The 15,878-nt window shown below is 56.6% G+C and overlaps 5 protein-coding genes across 5 annotated transcripts; 3 read left to right on the top strand and 2 right to left on the bottom strand.

The window, feature by feature from the left end:
* Positions 1-732: 732 nt before the first annotated feature.
* K489DRAFT_366384 (TRP-domain-containing protein) lies at positions 733-3,865 on the top strand (the record flags this gene model as incomplete). Its single annotated transcript, XM_033602769.1, has 2 exons — positions 733-1,109; positions 1,171-3,865. 2 exons carry the CDS (start codon positions 733-735, stop codon positions 3,863-3,865), a joined length of 3,072 nt encoding a protein of 1,023 aa, XP_033464235.1.
* Positions 3,866-4,137: 272 nt separating this feature from the next.
* Positions 4,138-5,977, bottom strand: K489DRAFT_375284 (uncharacterized protein). Its single transcript, XM_033603651.1, has one exon. The coding sequence runs from the start codon at positions 5,827-5,829 to the stop codon at positions 4,597-4,599; it is 1,233 nt and encodes a 410-aa protein (XP_033464236.1). The 5' UTR covers positions 5,830-5,977; the 3' UTR covers positions 4,138-4,596.
* Positions 5,978-6,314: 337 nt separating this feature from the next.
* On the top strand, positions 6,315-7,283 carry K489DRAFT_366386 (uncharacterized protein; the record flags this gene model as incomplete). The annotated part of the gene is made up of 2 exons (XM_033602770.1): positions 6,315-6,695; positions 6,777-7,283. 2 exons carry the CDS (start codon positions 6,315-6,317, stop codon positions 7,281-7,283), a joined length of 888 nt encoding a protein of 295 aa, XP_033464237.1.
* An 818-nt stretch (positions 7,284-8,101) lies between these two features.
* Positions 8,102-9,992, top strand: K489DRAFT_366387 (S-adenosyl-L-methionine-dependent methyltransferase; the record flags this gene model as incomplete). The annotated part of the gene is made up of 2 exons (XM_033602771.1): positions 8,102-9,124; positions 9,201-9,992. The coding sequence occupies 2 exons, from the start codon at positions 8,102-8,104 to the stop codon at positions 9,990-9,992; spliced, it is 1,815 nt and encodes a 604-aa protein (XP_033464238.1).
* A 1,521-nt stretch (positions 9,993-11,513) lies between these two features.
* On the bottom strand, positions 11,514-13,127 carry K489DRAFT_309553 (glycoside hydrolase family 76 protein; the record flags this gene model as incomplete). The annotated part of the gene is made up of 3 exons (XM_033600643.1): positions 11,514-11,635; positions 11,809-12,443; positions 12,517-13,127. 3 exons carry the CDS (start codon positions 13,125-13,127, stop codon positions 11,514-11,516), a joined length of 1,368 nt encoding a protein of 455 aa, XP_033464239.1.
* Between the last annotated feature and the right edge of the window lie 2,751 nt (positions 13,128-15,878).

The following is a 15,878-nucleotide window of genomic DNA, read 5'->3' on the forward strand; positions in this document are numbered from 1 at the left end:
GCACCAGTAGCTGGAGACTGTATGTTCTGCCCCGACCGACCCGAAGTCAGTCAGCGGGACCGCGCAAGGAAAGGCGGACACTCCAGAGGAAAGTCGCGGCTTCCACCACCACCACCACCACTGACGACACCACTGTAGTGCTGCTCGCTCACCACCACCACCACTGCGTCCACGTCCACGTCCACACACACACCACACCACACCACACCACACCTCTGTGAACTACAGTCCACCATCCTTTGCGCACTACCGCCGTCACAAGCAGCCCATTCCAACGGCTGTCGTCGATATCGCTCACCATTTGCCTTGCACCTCCTCTTCTCTCTTCTTCACCACTCTTTCTCGCGCCATTTGGAACGTTGGTCGTCGCTGTCGCCGAACAATATGTCGATAGCCGTCACCGACAACCTCCTCACCTCTACGACTGACGGCTTCGGCTTGACCTAGTCGCCTCTCCAAACTCGCCGTGCTGCCTGGCTTAGGACCGTTCATTCTCCCAGATATCTCGGAAGAGGCGGACGTTCGCGGTATCACAGTCTGCGGCCGCGGACCCACCGGATTCCTGAGGAACTCCCGCAATCAGAGCCAGCGCTGCGTCATACCACACAGGATTATTCCCCGACTCGAGATATATTCGGCGACTGATCAGGAAACGAATTTCCACCTTTGGCGTCCTGCCATACCATAAGCCGCCCTTGAAACTGGCCGAGAGTGACTTCATATTCCGTCGACATGATTTCGCGGTTACGAATGGGCCTCTTGGTCCTGTTCGCGTGCCTCGGCTTCTTGCATGTCGCACAAGCACAGTCCTCCAGCGGTGGACCACGATACGTCACATACGTCGGAACGGATGGTAACGCGATCGCTTTGGAAGATAACCGGAGACCCGCTCTATACACGCAAAACTTTGGAGAGTGCATGGGAGGCAGCGCCATTGATCTCTACCGCTTCGATGCTGCGTACTACCAGGACAATATGACTGTCGTCTTCCATTTGGCAGGCAACTCCAACCTCTACAACCAGAGTCTGATGATGTACATTGGAGTGTTCGCATACGGTCAGCGTCGCTTCGACTTGGTCTTCAATCCGTGCCGCGCGAATATCGCCAGGTGAGTATCTTTTGCTTAGGGAGTGGATTGCGCTTTGGCTGATGTTGATCGTTCTACATAGCCTGTGTCCCGTCAATAGCTCTGTTCCCATCTCCGCCCAGGGCATCATCCCCGTGGCACCATCTGACGTGGAGAACATCCCTGCCATTGCCCTGAGCATTCCCGACTTCGAGGGCGAGGCGATCCTCCGCATCTTCTCCAACGACACCCAACAACAAATTTCGTGTTACTCCGCCGTCGTCACCAACGGAGCCTCTTTCGGTCAACCCCAGGCCGTGGGCACCACTCTCGGCGTCTTCGCCATGATCGCTGTGCTGGCCTCCTTCGCCACTGCGATCTACGGAGAATCCATCACGACGATGCGATTACACTACGCTCATTCGATGTCTGTCGGTGTGGTCTTTGCTGTGTTCCAGCACATCTTCTTCAGCGGTGCACTCTCCCTCAACTGGCCTTCTGTGTTGGTTGCGTGGTGGAGCAATTTCGCTTGGGCCGGTGGCATGATCCGGACTGCTAGCATGCAGAGCAGCATTGATAGCGTGATCGGCAACTCGGTCGGCAACACCACGCGCGTGGGCGCCGCGCAAGCGGGCTCGGCGCAATCCAGTTCATTCGGCGGAGGTTTCCGTGCCAGTTCGATCTATGGACGGGCCATATCTTCGGCGGTCGACCACGTCGCAAACTCTGTAATCGGCCGCGGAATCGCCTCCTCGATCTATGAAAGGGACTCGTCGATGCTTCTCGAGAGCGACCTGACGCAGCACACCATCGAGAAGCGTCTGGCCCAAAGACTGATGTCTCGCGATGTGATCGCTGATGCAAGCACTGGCTACAGCTGGTACGGACACAAGGTCTACGAGGGCCTGCCGCTTCCCGGAAACTTCTCCGGATTCGCTGGAACTCTGTCCCTGGAGGAGATCCGCCTGAGCAACGCCTTCATGACTGGCCTCCTCTGGTTTCTCATCCTCTTGTTCAGCGTCGTCGGCGCTGTCGTACTCTTCAAATGGCTGGTCGAAGCGCTCATTCGCATCAAATTCGTCAAAGTCAACCGGCTTCGATTCTTCCGTGAGCACTGGATTGGATATGCCGGACTTGCTGGTCTTCGCACCTGCTTCATTGCGTTTTTCATGATCATGTTCTTGACCATGTTCCAATTCACCTATCCGACCAGCGCTGCCGTCAACGCGATTGCCGCCATCTTCTTCATCATTTTCTTCGTGGGGATGTTGGGCGCTGCGCTATACGCCGTGCGGTCCCAAAAGCACAAGACTGGCGTTGTTCGCCCCGCTGGTCGAAAGTTTGAAAGGACCACGATCCTCGGGAAGATCCCTTGGTTGCGCAGGGCAAAGGCGGACCCAACGGCTGTTGCCCAACCGGATTTGAGCGAGATTGGAGAAGATAAAACTCTGAAGTCGACCGATGTCAGCATCTTGGAGGATCCAGCACCCGTCGGCATCCACGACGATGAAGAATACATCAAAAAGTTTGGCTGGCTTGCCGCCCGCTTCCGACGCACCAGGTGGTGGTTCTTCACTTTCTGGTTGGGCTACGAGTTCCTGAGGGCCGCGTTCTACGGCGGCTCCTCTGGCGCCCCGATGACGCAAGTCATTGGACTCTTGGTGATCGAGGTTGTCGCCTGGGGGTTCATCATTTGGGCACGACCTTTCGAAGGCCAGCGTCTCAATTTCATCGTCGTGTGGTGTCTGAGCTTCAGCAAAGTTGCCACCTTGGGCCTGTCTCTGGCTTTCCTCATCCAATTCAACGTTGGCCGGATCATCACCACGGCGATCGGAATAGTCATCATCGTCATTCAGGGAATCCTGGTCATCATCACTCTGGTCGCCATTCTCCTAGGCGCCATCAGCTCTTACATGTCAGTTTCACGCAACCAGGAGGATTTCCGACCACGGAAATGGGCGGCCAGACGAGAGAAATATTTTGACCACCTGGATCGTGTTGTCAACGATCTCCCGGCTGGACCCAAGCCAAAGAAGGTGAAGAAGGTCAAGGTCAAGCCGGTACCACCCCCGGAGCCTGTTCCTGGGTTTGAAGTGCGCAACACCCGCCGTCTTACCAAGATTGAGGATGAAGATGCGGATTTCACAACCGAGATGCAGTCAGGGGTTGATAATTCGAGGATCAGTCTGGATTACGACCAACCTCGATCACCAACGATGGGCGCTTCTGTCGGCCGGAACATGGGGGGATCGTCCCGACCGGCAAGTATCATGAGCGTGCGCAGTCAGGCAAGCTTACCGTATGGTGCACGACCTCACCGACCCAGCTGGAGCACCAGGGACATGCCAGCCTTTGCGGATCGTGAATACAACGCCCGCGAAAACGGATCACTAGATATATCCCGACCCCCGATCCACCACGAGATCACCCCGCCCTCTCCAACACTCGACCAGGCGAAAAGCCCGAGCCGCAAACATTTCCGCCACTCCCTGGGCAGCAGTCCGGCCGCCGTCCGACCTCGCGAGAGCTTCGAACAAGCACCCACCCGCGCGTTCGAGAACGTCCCCATGCCGAGCTCCCGCCCGCGCGCCGACTCCTCCTCCCGCCCGGCGTCCCGGAACTCCTACATGATGCACGAGGCGGACGACCTGGACCGCGAACCGCGCCCGCTGAACAAGCGGGCCAGTTGGGGCGCCAACTCCCACCACCGCTCCCAGTCTGTCCTCGAGCCCGCGCGGGAGGCCGATGAGATCCCGCCGATGCCCGCGCTCCCGGCGAAACGGTCCGATTCGGACTGAGGGGCGTGACCTCCTCGCCCCTCCGACTCGCGGCGAAGAGAAGAAGATTTCGCCAAGGGGCGATGGAAACCTCCTCGCGCGTCACGGCGTCTCTCCGCAACTTTTACTTCTCTGTCCTTCAAAGATACACACACATACATCCAAATTCTGATTCACGGCCGATTCATGACAATGAGAGAGTCGCTATACTACAACCATTACATTTACGATCCCCCTTTTACGACCGCATTTGCATTTTTCTGGTTCCGCATGGTGTTGTTGCTTGTCTTGCGATTTTTTTCGTCTTTCGATTGTTTTCAGTACGGAAGAAGAACAGAACAGAACCTGAGGGGCAGAGAGAGGGGGGAGGGAGATGGCATTACGACGGATGTTTTGCAAGACATTTTCTGTTGGGGTCCAGATCCACTTTTTATTTTTATTTTGGGTTTGCATGTGATATCCTAGATTACGGCCCCCCCTTTTTGTTTTCCCTCTCTCTCCCCGGAGATTTCGAAATGAAATGATTATTTCTCTGTGAGATTCTTTCTAGACGACCGACCTCTTGCACGACACCCTTGCGCCGTCTATCATCCCCCGCCGTGATGGCGAAGGGGCCGCGATCCCTCCCAGCCAGCCGCCAATCTGGTAGAAAGCCGGGGAGTGGAAAGTGGAAAAGCAGGAGGAATCTCCAAACTTTTAATTATGTAAAAGGCATCATCGCCATCCTTTCCCCTTTCCTTTTCCGTTCCCTCCTAGTTCTGCGCGCTGGACGTCTGTTCCTGCCGCGAGGGCCACATCGTCTGTTTGAACTGCGAATACTTCTCCGAGACCTTCCTGCCCACCTCCCGTCCCCCTCCTCCTCCGGTCAGGGGTGATGATGATGATGCGACGACCGCCGTGGCTTCGACGCAGACGGCGCCGGACATCTGCTCGATCGTGGCGGTGTATGCCTCCCGCTGCGATCCCCCACTGCTGCGGCTCGCGTGGTCGGCCGGCGTGACGCGCACGACGTAGAAGCTGTTGGCGCGGGTCGGCCGGCGGTAGTTGAGGGTGAGCTGGGCGACGTCCGGTGCCGACGCGGGTGCGGGTGCGGTTGCCGATGAGGATGTGGGAGGCGAGGGCGGCGCGTGGATCCTGGCGTGGGTGCGCGCGGGCCCTGCGACGAGAGGGTCCTGCGGGGGGACTCCCACGCCGCCCGCCCGGTCCTCCTGCTCCGAGAGGCGGGCGGCCAGCTGGAGCTTCTCGCTCAGCGCCGTGGCCAGCAGGCCGCCGTGGGTCACGCCCGGCCAGCCGGAGAGGCCGCCGCCGAACCAGACGACGGCGAGGAGCTGCCGGTCGCTGCGGTGCCAGAAGACCCGCTCGACCCCGAGGCGGCCTGCGCCTTGGAGGTTCTGGAGGAGAGGCGGTGTGGTGATCAGGGTGTATGGCTTTTCGGCCTCGTCTCTCCGATCCCCTGGTGGTGGTGGTGGTGGTGGTGGCGGTTCCTGGGAGCTCGCCGGCGATGCCGCGGGCAGCACTTCCACCCACCCCGGCCCCTCGTCGCCTTTGAGCTGTCGGGCGGCGCCCAGGCATTTCCCGCGCATGACGCTGACCTTGAAGTCGGTGTCGATGCGCGCCTGCAGGTCCGCCATGAGGACGTCGTCGCCGTGGCTGCCGGGCTCGGGGAACGGCGGCGGGTTGAGGTTGGAGAGCACGAAGCTGGCGCCGAGGAAGCCGAGGGTGACGGCGAGGGTGCCGCTGAAGAGGAGGAGGCGGTTCTCGCGGTAGAAGGATGGCCTCGGAGGAGGAGGAGGAGGTGGGAGAGTGGATCCCGCTGCTGGCGGCGGTGACGGTGGAAGATCGGCGGCAGCATCGGTCGTGACGGTGACGGTCGTTGGCTCTGGTGGAGGCTTTGCATTGGTCGACTCGCGTCTCCGGAGAGCTTGGTATCGCGGCGATAGTTGTGGGCGGACGGCGCGCAGCCTTGCGACGCGTAGGGCGCTCATGGTGTGGTGAGGCCGGATTCGCCTGGAGATGCGTTCGCTGTGTGTGTGTGTGTGTGTGTGTGTGTGTGTGTGCTTGTCGATGGAGGTGATTGTCGAGGTCCAGTGAAAGTTTCCAGGCTGAAGCTCCATACAGTTGAGAGGGAGAGAGAGAGAGGTCCGAAACAGCTTCCTAAGCCGGTCTAGCTTCGGCCCCCATACAGACATATACTAATGTGTATATCCCTAGTATACAGTGCATGGTGCACTTCAAAGACAATTGATATGTCGGTGTTATTATTGATTGTCGTGTCATGCGCCCATCCTTCATTTGTGTTGTGCTGTGTTGGACAATCAATCCATATACCTGATGACTAACTATGGATCTCGAAATACCTAGATATACATCGACATATATATATATATATATTTGTATATATATAAGAAGGCAGCATGTTCTTGTTCTGCCACAGGCATATATCCATATCCATATCCATATCCATATCTATATGTCCGTCCAGCTCATCAATTCCCATTCCTCCAACTACACTATCACCCACCACCTGCTGCAACCCGGCCTCTCTGATGGGCATCACGTGAAGCCGTTCACCATGTCCGCCCCTTCCCTGGCAACCATCGCACCCGAGTTGAGGAATTACATCTATTCCCTGGTCTTCCACAGCGACTTCGCAGTCACTCTCGGTGCCGGTGGTGACATTCAGCCGGGCTTGACCCGAACCAATCGATTCTTCCGTGGCGAAGCATTGCCGATGTACTTTGGGACGACGACGTTGAATGCCCATTTCGTGAACAACATCGATGCGTTGTTACACCTCTGGCAGGCACTGGGAGCAGACCTGGTCTTGTCCATGAAAGAAGTCCGTCTTTGGGTGAGCCTCGTCACCTTCTGTCGTCGTTCATACTTGTGTGCGTGCCATGATCCAGCTGACAATCATCCATCGAGTATGTAGAATATCCACAATCTCGTGGGGAAATTCTTCGGAGAAGCCTCGACCCAACATATGCTGAGCTCCAGGCTCGGAAATGGCATGAGATACGTCCTGCGCCCGATCGGGGTGTTCGTCCTCAACGACAATGCCGATTTGCTCATGAGCTCCGCCCTGCGTAAGATCGTCATCGCACTGGGCCGGGTCGGGCTGACCATCCAGCGATTCTGCAAAGTCGATGCTGACGGGCGAAAGGTTCAGGACATGTCCGAGTATGCGATCGTGCCGCAGAGCATCCCCGACGATGCGACCGACGAGGAGATCCTCTCGTTCCAGATCGGCCTGAACGAAGCCACCCGCCGGAAGGTGCTTGCGCGCGTGCTGGGAGGCGAACAGGTCTTGCGTCTGCGCAAGGACGATCGGATCGCCCTCCTCTTCCTTTCAGATCGCTTCGGATTGAGAGCCTTGAATCAGATCCGCCCGCCCGAGTTCGCCGACGACGAATGGTCGGAATTGATGCTTGTGGACTGACCAGGCTTCATCGTCACGTTGACCGCGAGCGCTCAGACAAACGATTCCCGACTCAAACTCAACTCGACAGAACAGCGATGGCCAGACCTGTATTCCATTTATACGAATACGTGCGAAAGACTACACCTGATCGTCTATTGTCACCATCATCGTCACTCTCGCATGATGATTATCACGAACAGACACAAATTCCCCTCGCTCACATTGCGACTTGAACGATGGATCACATGCAAACCTCACAATCACCACCGGGAATGGCCTGACTACTACTGTAGATACAACATGCGTCTTCCTCAGTCTGTGATCATATAAATCTAGATACCATCGCGATCCCGAGGGAAACCGGATACTCGGGTGACACAAGCAGGCTGAAACTTGTATATCCAAAGTGAAAGGGAGTCACTTCTCCACCAAGCAAGTCACAAGTCACTCTGATACTTCCCGCACCATCCCTTCATCTCGCCTACCGCCAGTCGAGATGTTTCAGTTGGAACGGCTATTCACTTTGTCCGTGTTGGATACGCGATTATATATTCGCCACTCCCTGCTCCACCTCACCTCACCTCTTACTCTTGACTATCGGAGGATACATTATGTATCGCACATACAGTATGTCTATCACGCATTCATACTGCCGTCACTATTGATTTGCTCAAAGCTTGCGCGCGCCCCGGAGTCAGAGAAGGATCGCTCTATTATACAAGGTACGAGAGCTTGTGTCAAGAGCCTACTTTTCTTCGAAACGGGATGGAGTCAATTTGTCCCAAGTTTTAGAAGTGCTAACATGTGACTACTAGTCCGACTGGCTCTCTCACGTCATGGCGGCCTTCGACAGACATTCTAACAACGTGATCGTCTCGCTTGGAGCTCAGTATGATCTGGACAACCTGATCGTATTGGTCGACTCTGGCGACGAGACCGAGAATGATATCGCCTCGCTCGATCCTGACGGGGCGGGCGGAAAAGAGGTCATCTCGCTCGATTCCGATGACAATGAGAATGATGCCGTCTCGCTCGAATTGGAAAGCGACATCGGGAACGTTTCGATTGGCGACCCTGACTTTCGCATACTCTCCGCGGCCGAGTTCAGGAATCTGGGAAGCAGAAGCGCGAGGGAAGAGATGGACTTCCGTGCCTCTTGTCGGCTTCAAAGCTCGCAAATCTGTCGGAGCCCGCAAGGGTTGCATCTCGTGGTTGGAATGTGTGTCGAGCTCAAAGATCGGGACTTTCTCTTCATCGAGCGGATCGTGCCGGTCTCATGTTCACCGACAGCCTCGAGGATCCGAGGGATCCTGCTGCGACGGAATCGTCAACTGAGACACCTTCTTCAAGCACACCGCAATGAGGTCTCGGCCATCTTGGACAGTACTGGTGGAAGTTCTGATCCGTCGATCCGCGGCTCGTCGGTCATCCGCTCTGCGGCAGATGTGTCGGCAGTGCGCGAGCTCATCGTCACAAACGCCCCCTACCCAGCCTTTTGCTCGCCTCGCGCAGACTACGACGGGAGAGCCCACTTCGAAAGCGACGCACGAATCGTCTGTCGGCACAAGTATATCGATTACAAGCGGATCGGCCGCAAGCACGATGGCGCCATAATAACCCTCACAGAAGACGACGTCGATTCGGTCCGTGGCAGGACGATGCCGAATATCGAACAGAATGTCATCTGGACGTCGCCGGAAATGTTCGACCTCACCACAACAGACGACGTCAGTTCGATTCCATTCCTGCTTCGGCTCCGTAGCGGGAGGAAACAATACACCTGGGCTGACATCTGCTCCCGCGGCGGAGGGGCGTCGAGTGCTGCGGACCGGCTTGGTCTGAAGATCAACTTCGCTGTCGTGAGTACGACCTCGCGTCCCACCCGTCGACTCCGGTCCGGTCGTCCCACCAACACCCACAGCTGACAGTCCACAGGACCACGACGAAGACGCCTGTCGGACATTTCGCCGAAACTTCCCCGGGGCGAACGTCATCTGCAAAAGCATCTTCGAGTTTCTTCAGGGGTCGGGGTTCCGCGTGGACGTCCTGCACATCTCTTTCCCGTGCCGGACATTCAGCCGCGCCCACACCGTGCCGGGGAGAAACGACGACGCCAACTCCGCCGTGTGGTCCGCCCTCGGCCCCATTATCGAACACTGCCGCCCGCGGACCCTCGTCCTCGAACAGGCGGACGGGATCTGCGATGAGCGGCACCGTCCGACCCTCGACGCCTGGATCCGAGAACTCACGTCCAAGGGCTACTCGGCCCGCTGGTCCATCCTGAACGCGGCCCGGTGGGGCAACGCCCACGCGCGCAAGCGGCTGTTCATCATCGCCTCCTGCCCCGGCGAGCCCCTCCCGGCCTTCCCGCGGCCGACCCACGGCGTGGGCCCCCCGCTCCTCCCCTGGGTCACCATCGCGGACCGCCTGCGCCTCCTGCCGGCGCACCAGGAGCCGCACATGCGACAACACCGGCCGAGGGGCGGCCGGCCGTACACGCCGCACCGGCCGCTCGCGCAGTGCATCACGACCGGCGGCGGCAAGGGCGACCTGCACCCCGACGGCACGCGCACCTTCACCGCCCAGGAGCTCGCTCCGCAGGCAGATCGGGAACGCGGTGCCGTCGATGCTGGAGCGGGCCGTCCTCGACGAGGTCATCGGCAGCATGCGGCGGTTCGACGAGAAGGTCGCGGCGTGGCGCCCGGAGGACGACGTCATGGTCATTGATTGACTGATTGATTGATTGATCGAATCATTGATTGATTGGAATACTGCTGGCACCCTGTACGGCATTTGGGAACGACTCGGATGTTTCTGTTTGCCGCTTAGATCATGGTTGACGGCGGGACGGGACGGTCAGAGCACGAATCGTCTGTCACTATTACAGTCCCCGCAGGATCGAGAGATTTGTACAGGCTCGTTATATCCGAGAGCGCGCCATGGATCTCGACGATGGGAAACCAAACCACAGCGCACACTGTCCGGTCGGATATACATGGCAGAAAGGATCGGGAAACCGGAACGATCCCATCTGTTTGGGGGAGAGGCGGAGAGGGAGCGAAATGTCGACGCTGGGTGTGTCGCGGAGGACGGGAGTTTGTGACAGGTACACGCTTACATTAGGGACCAGAACCTAGGGGGGAGGGGGCGGGGGGGAAGAAATCTTCGAGCGAATGGCACACACACGCACACACACACACACACACACACGATCAATCAATCAATCAATCCTACCTCCTGCTCGACGTGAGCCACTCGGGTGCAATTCTCCATACAAAAACAGCTTCTTTTCTCTGGAAAGATATCTTTGTGTAAGATTCTCCGTAAAGATTTTCTCTGGGATAGATATCTTCTAGGAGGTAGGGAGAGGGGAAAAAAGAGAGAGGAAGAAAGAAAGAGAAAGAGAGAAAGAGAGAAAGAGAGAAGGAGAGAGAAAGAGAGGGAGAGAGGGAAACGCATGCCACGCAAACGAGTAAAAAAGGGGGAAAACCCCCTTGTCTTTCTTTCTCTTCCTCTCTGTCTTCCTCTCCTTCTCTCTGTCTCTTCCTTCCTTCTTCCTTCTGATTCATGTTCCATCTTTTAGGATTTTTCTTGGTGGAATGATGTCGCCGTGCCATGAGACTTGCAGAATCGATGGGGGAGAAGTAAAACGAGACCAAGGCAATTTTTCGCACGGCAAAGTAAAAAAGAACTTTCCATCTGGGAACGTCAAACAATATGAGGATCCGGACAGCCTTGGGGGTATCCCTGGGGATAGTGGCTGCGGACGTGACAATATCGTTCCGAATTTTTCTTTTTTTTGGGTGGTGGTGGGGCGTGATGAGGTTTCTGGTAGAGAGGGAAAGGGAGCGGGAAGTGGAGGAGGAAGGGATAGAAAGGGAGGATGAGATGGAGGAGGAGGAGAAGAAGGAGAAGAAGGAGGAAGAGAAGGATGAGAAAGGAAGGAAGGAAAGAAAGAAAGGAAAGAAAGAAAGGAGAGAAAGAAAGGAAGGAAATATACAAACCGCTTTCGTGATGGCTCAAGAGAGAATATCATCTCTCTTTCTCTTCATTTGTACAATTCCATTTGTTTTTTTCCCTTGGTGACGGTGAGTTAGAAGAAACAAGCGGAAGAAGTGGACGCCGCCCTTCCCCATCCATGAATGATAATCAGTGAAAAAGAATGTGCATGAAAACAACAAAACCGTTTGCCGTCGTCGAAGCAAAGACAGAAAGAAAGGCCTGGGTCGCCCTGCTTCTCTTCTTTCTTCAAGCGACCATCCACCATGCCGTGCCGACGAGACTGACGATGATGATGGCCGTGAGGATACCTGCGCCGGCGCGATCGCCGGTGCTGATGGTCTTGAGCGGGGCGAGGGGGTTCCTGTCACCTGTGAGGTAAAAACGTGGTCAGTACGGACTCTCTCTCTCTTCCACTCTCTCCCTTTCTCCCTCTCTCTCTCTCTCGCGTGTGTGTGAGTGTGAGTGAGAGAGACGGGGGAATGCATCTCCTTTATTCTCCGCACTCGGAAAGAGAGGATAAAAGAAACGGAAAGGGACTCACCTCCGGTACCGGCCAGATTGTTACCCGTGCTCGTGCCGCCCGTCAGGTTCGACACGGGGCCGGCCACGGCGTCCAACAGGTTCGCCTGGATGACCTCCAGCGCGGACATCTGCTGGCCCGGGCCGTAGTCGCCGTCGTAGTTGCCCGTGGTCCACTTCATGCCGCAGGTGGTGCCGGCGTTGCCGCCCGAGCAGGCCTTGGCCGCGGCCTGAGCGGAGCTCTGGAGGAGCGGGTAGAGCGTGGGCCGGGTCCAGGGGGCGACCTTGATGGTCTGGGCCATCCAGCGGCTGAGGTAAGCCTTGAAGGACTTTTGATCGTTATTGCAATTGGCCTGCGGCTCACACGCCACCTCGAACATGACCGTGTCCTTGAAGAAGATGTTCAGGCCGGTCATGAACTGCTGCACGCGGGCCTCCCACCGGGCCTGGGTCGCGCCCGTGGTCTGGTTCCACATGACGGCGCAGCCGTGCATGAAGATGCCGGCGTTGTACGTCCACTGGACGTGGTCGAACTCGGTGCAGTTGAGGAGGTCGTCGGAACCGTCGTAGACGTAGAGGCTGCCGGGGGAAGCGGTGCCGTTGACGAGGCCGATGGTCGACACCCAGTCGAACATCCGGTCGGCCCAATCGAAGAAGCTAGAAGGTCGCATGGCGGTCAGTATTCGGCGCGCGCCAATCGCTCGTCACGCACCAGCCGGTCTGCACTCACGTTGCGTTTTTGGTGTAGGCACCCAATCGGGTCGCGATGTTGAAGAAACAGCCGTTCGAGATGGAGTTTTTGTAATTGTATCCGTTGTTGAAGGTGTAGATCTGCCATCGGAGGCCGCCTCCGCATGTGCTGGTGTCCCACCGCAGCGCCTGCGAGTTGAACACGGCCTGCGCCAGCGCTAGCCATTGTGGTTGATCCGCAGGTGGGTTCTGGAATTTGAACTCGGCCGCGCTCATGGCGGCCATGCCCCAGAAGGCCTGATCGTCGTTGCCCAGCGATTTGGACTGATTGGGAGGCATGTAGTTATCATCGGGGCCGACCTGGAATTGCAGGGCCTGGATGACCTGTGGGTTGTATGTGGGATCTCCGGTGTAATACCAGTATTCGACCATGGAGCCGAACATGGCACCCGCCTGCCACCAGTAGTAGGGACCGGGCAAGAGACCCGGGATGCCACCCGTCAGGTTGCCCTTGTACCAATCCATCAATCCGTAGGCGACTGTGCCTGCGGCCGCCTTGATCGAAGCCGGGCTGTTGACATCGAGCTGGAGGGCGTTGACGGCTTGCGTCGCGGCGAGAGCGCCGCATAGCGTCCTTGAGAAGAAGCGCATATCTGTGAGGGATTATGATATGATGGCGGGAGGTGGTGAGGTTGGAGTTGGACACTGTCCAGGTGGGGGTGGTGGTATGTTGTTGTGCACCAGTGCGTGATGCTCTCTCTCCTGCACAGCGGGCTCCCCTGATTCCACAGCAACGTGCCGTTGCCGCCGAGCGCGGAAAACTGTGGCGGTGCGGAGAAAGAGAGTGAAAGAGTGAGAGCGAACTGGGGTATGACGATCCAAGCGAGTGACCAGAGACGGAAGCCTCAACTGTAGCGGTGAGAAGAAAGGTCGGTGGTGGTGAACTGGGTGGGCATCGATGTGTTGTTGTGTGAGGAAGGGTCAAAGGAGAGGAAGCGTCGCAATGAGAAGGAATGATGTATGTCGACGACGGTTGGAATGGAATGCTACGGTACGTGAGTACCTACCGCTCTGCTCGGGCTGTGCTCAGAGAAGGGAGAGAAGAGACAGAGAGACCGGGACAGACAGAGAGAGGCGCACTCCCGGATGGCCGTTGCGCCCGTGAATGACGAGTTGGCTAAGCGAGTACGGGGATGGTGTAGGGCGTTGGATAGCCTGGCGTACAGTGATTCCGGCGTATAGTCTGGTATGGCGTGTGGTATAGTCTGGTATGGTAGAGTGGACTGGTGCAGGGGGAAGTTTCGCCAACGAATTATTAGTAATGATAATAATGAATTCCTTTGCATAACACTTTAATACTATAAGACTGTAATACTGCAATAACAACAACAACAAAACCGTGGATCGGTGACAATCACCACCCTCCGTATCGCATCCAGTACAGCGGTACCTAGGTGAGGCATGTACCTTCTCGCCTCCTGTCTATGATCTACCACATTGGGAATACGGGCTACGGGGACGGAGAGAGAGAGAGAGAGAGAGAGAGAGAGAGAGAAGAACTCTCCTTGGCGACCGTCTATTTCGGTCCCTCGATTCACGACCTTCCACGCCTCCCTCTCTTGGAAGACACGCGTCTCTTGATTTCTCTTTGCTGACATAATCATCCGTCACATCCATCAGGGCTGTCGCGGCGGAATGATACAGGAAATGCACCTACCGAAACCAGTCCCTACAACATCGATCGGTCGATCTGGACTGACTGCCTGCTGTATCGTTCCCGCTATAAAGTGCCGACGACCTGGTCTCGACCGACATCATCATGGTCGTTGATATAGTAGCTATCCTATCCTGAGAAAACCCCTGCATCCCTACCACGGAATTGTGTGTGGATTGATGGATGAATTGATTGATGAGTCACGTGTTGCCCACGGCTCACCCCCTCCAGCTCACCTCGTTGTCTGTATGCGCACGTGACCCAATTACGGAATACTACGCTCACTCCGCTCCACTATGGGAGGCGAGATCGTACATGCGGAGAGAGCCAGCCCTGAAGTCTTCCGAGTACACCTGCGTACAGCATCGCTTCTGGAGCAGATTGGGATCAACATTCATGGATCTCCCGACTTGTTGGCACTTACTAGTACTGGATCTCGGGGAGGTCCTGTTCTCAGGGATCGACCATCTTCCCGCTGGCCGTCCCATGTTGCGTCCGTCAGTACAACTTCCCAAATGATCATCGGAGAAGTGTCGTCGAACTACAGTGACAATAGAGGAACGGACCCAACTTTCTGCTTCTTCCCTCCCCGTACGATGGATAAGCCACGGCAGCGCGGTGGTGATGTGCACGGTGGAGATGTGATCTGGTCCCATCTCACCTGCACTCTTCAACTCTTCCACGGAACCACCACTGCGGTATGCTCTCCCTCCAGTCCGGCAGTCTCGTAGTCGGAAGGAATCCCTCCTCCATCCTGGACCCGATGGACTCACCACCAGTCGGTGAAAGGTCTCCGACGCCGGAAACGCCCACCCTCACCGACCGTCGAGACCTCCTCCGGTCTATGCTATGCATGTGAACAGTACGTGCAGATCGTGAGAGCGAATAGAGCAGGTCACATCCGAGCCGGGCGTCTTCGATTGGACCACGCCATCACAGGCCGTCCATGTCGTCGGGCTCACCTGCGCGACCGGAGAGGGATCCGTCTCGCATCACGTCGGTGAGCTACTATTGTATGGTGTTAGAGGAGAGAGGTCTAGTTATCACAGTCAGTCGAAGAGATTCCTGGGGAACAGGAGGTGTAGGCGGCGCGTCCCCACCTCCGGTTTATGATCCGCCTGTCCAGAGGTGATGTGCATATGCGTCTTCCTCGGCCACATCACGCATACACACCGGACCTTTTTCTTTCTGTCCTAACCGCGAGGCGCATGGGTCCCGATCGATCGGGCGTGCCGATCATTTGGCCAAGCACGCGACGTCAGCTTGTTCACATCACCCTCGCCAAGTCCCTCCTCTGTCTCGTTGAATGAATGGGAAAGCAGGCAGTGTGGAATAATAATAATAATAATAAGCTGAGATGTGTGGTCATTTCCGCCGCGGAATGCGAGATCATGACGGGAAACCGATAGACATGTCTGCTCCAATACCCTTTGCCTCGTCGGACATTTACCCAGAATTGTCTCGCTTCTTTTTTTTCCCTACTATCTTTCGTGTGCCGCTGTCTGTCTCTCTCTGTCTCCGAAATGAGACCGCAGAAAGCTTCGAACCCTATTTGTGAGGGCTGAGACTAGTCGACAAGCACCACCCGCGACTAGAATCACCGCCGTCATGCAATCTCACCTGCACACGTGAGCAAGTGGATATTTTCCAAGTTGGAAAGCAGGAAAAGAAAAAAAAGCCGGGTCAGG

Source organism: Dissoconium aciculare (genome assembly GCF_010015565.1).
Source record: "Dissoconium aciculare CBS 342.82 unplaced genomic scaffold K489scaffold_1, whole genome shotgun sequence".
Lineage (NCBI taxonomy): Eukaryota > Fungi > Ascomycota > Dothideomycetes > Mycosphaerellales > Dissoconiaceae > Dissoconium > Dissoconium aciculare.

Bases quoted from the DNA above. Each gene is read 5' to 3' on its own strand.
- K489DRAFT_375284 (XM_033603651.1), bottom strand. From the start codon at position 5,829: ATGAGCGCCCTACGCGTCGCAAGGCTGCGCGCCGTCCGCCCACAACTA.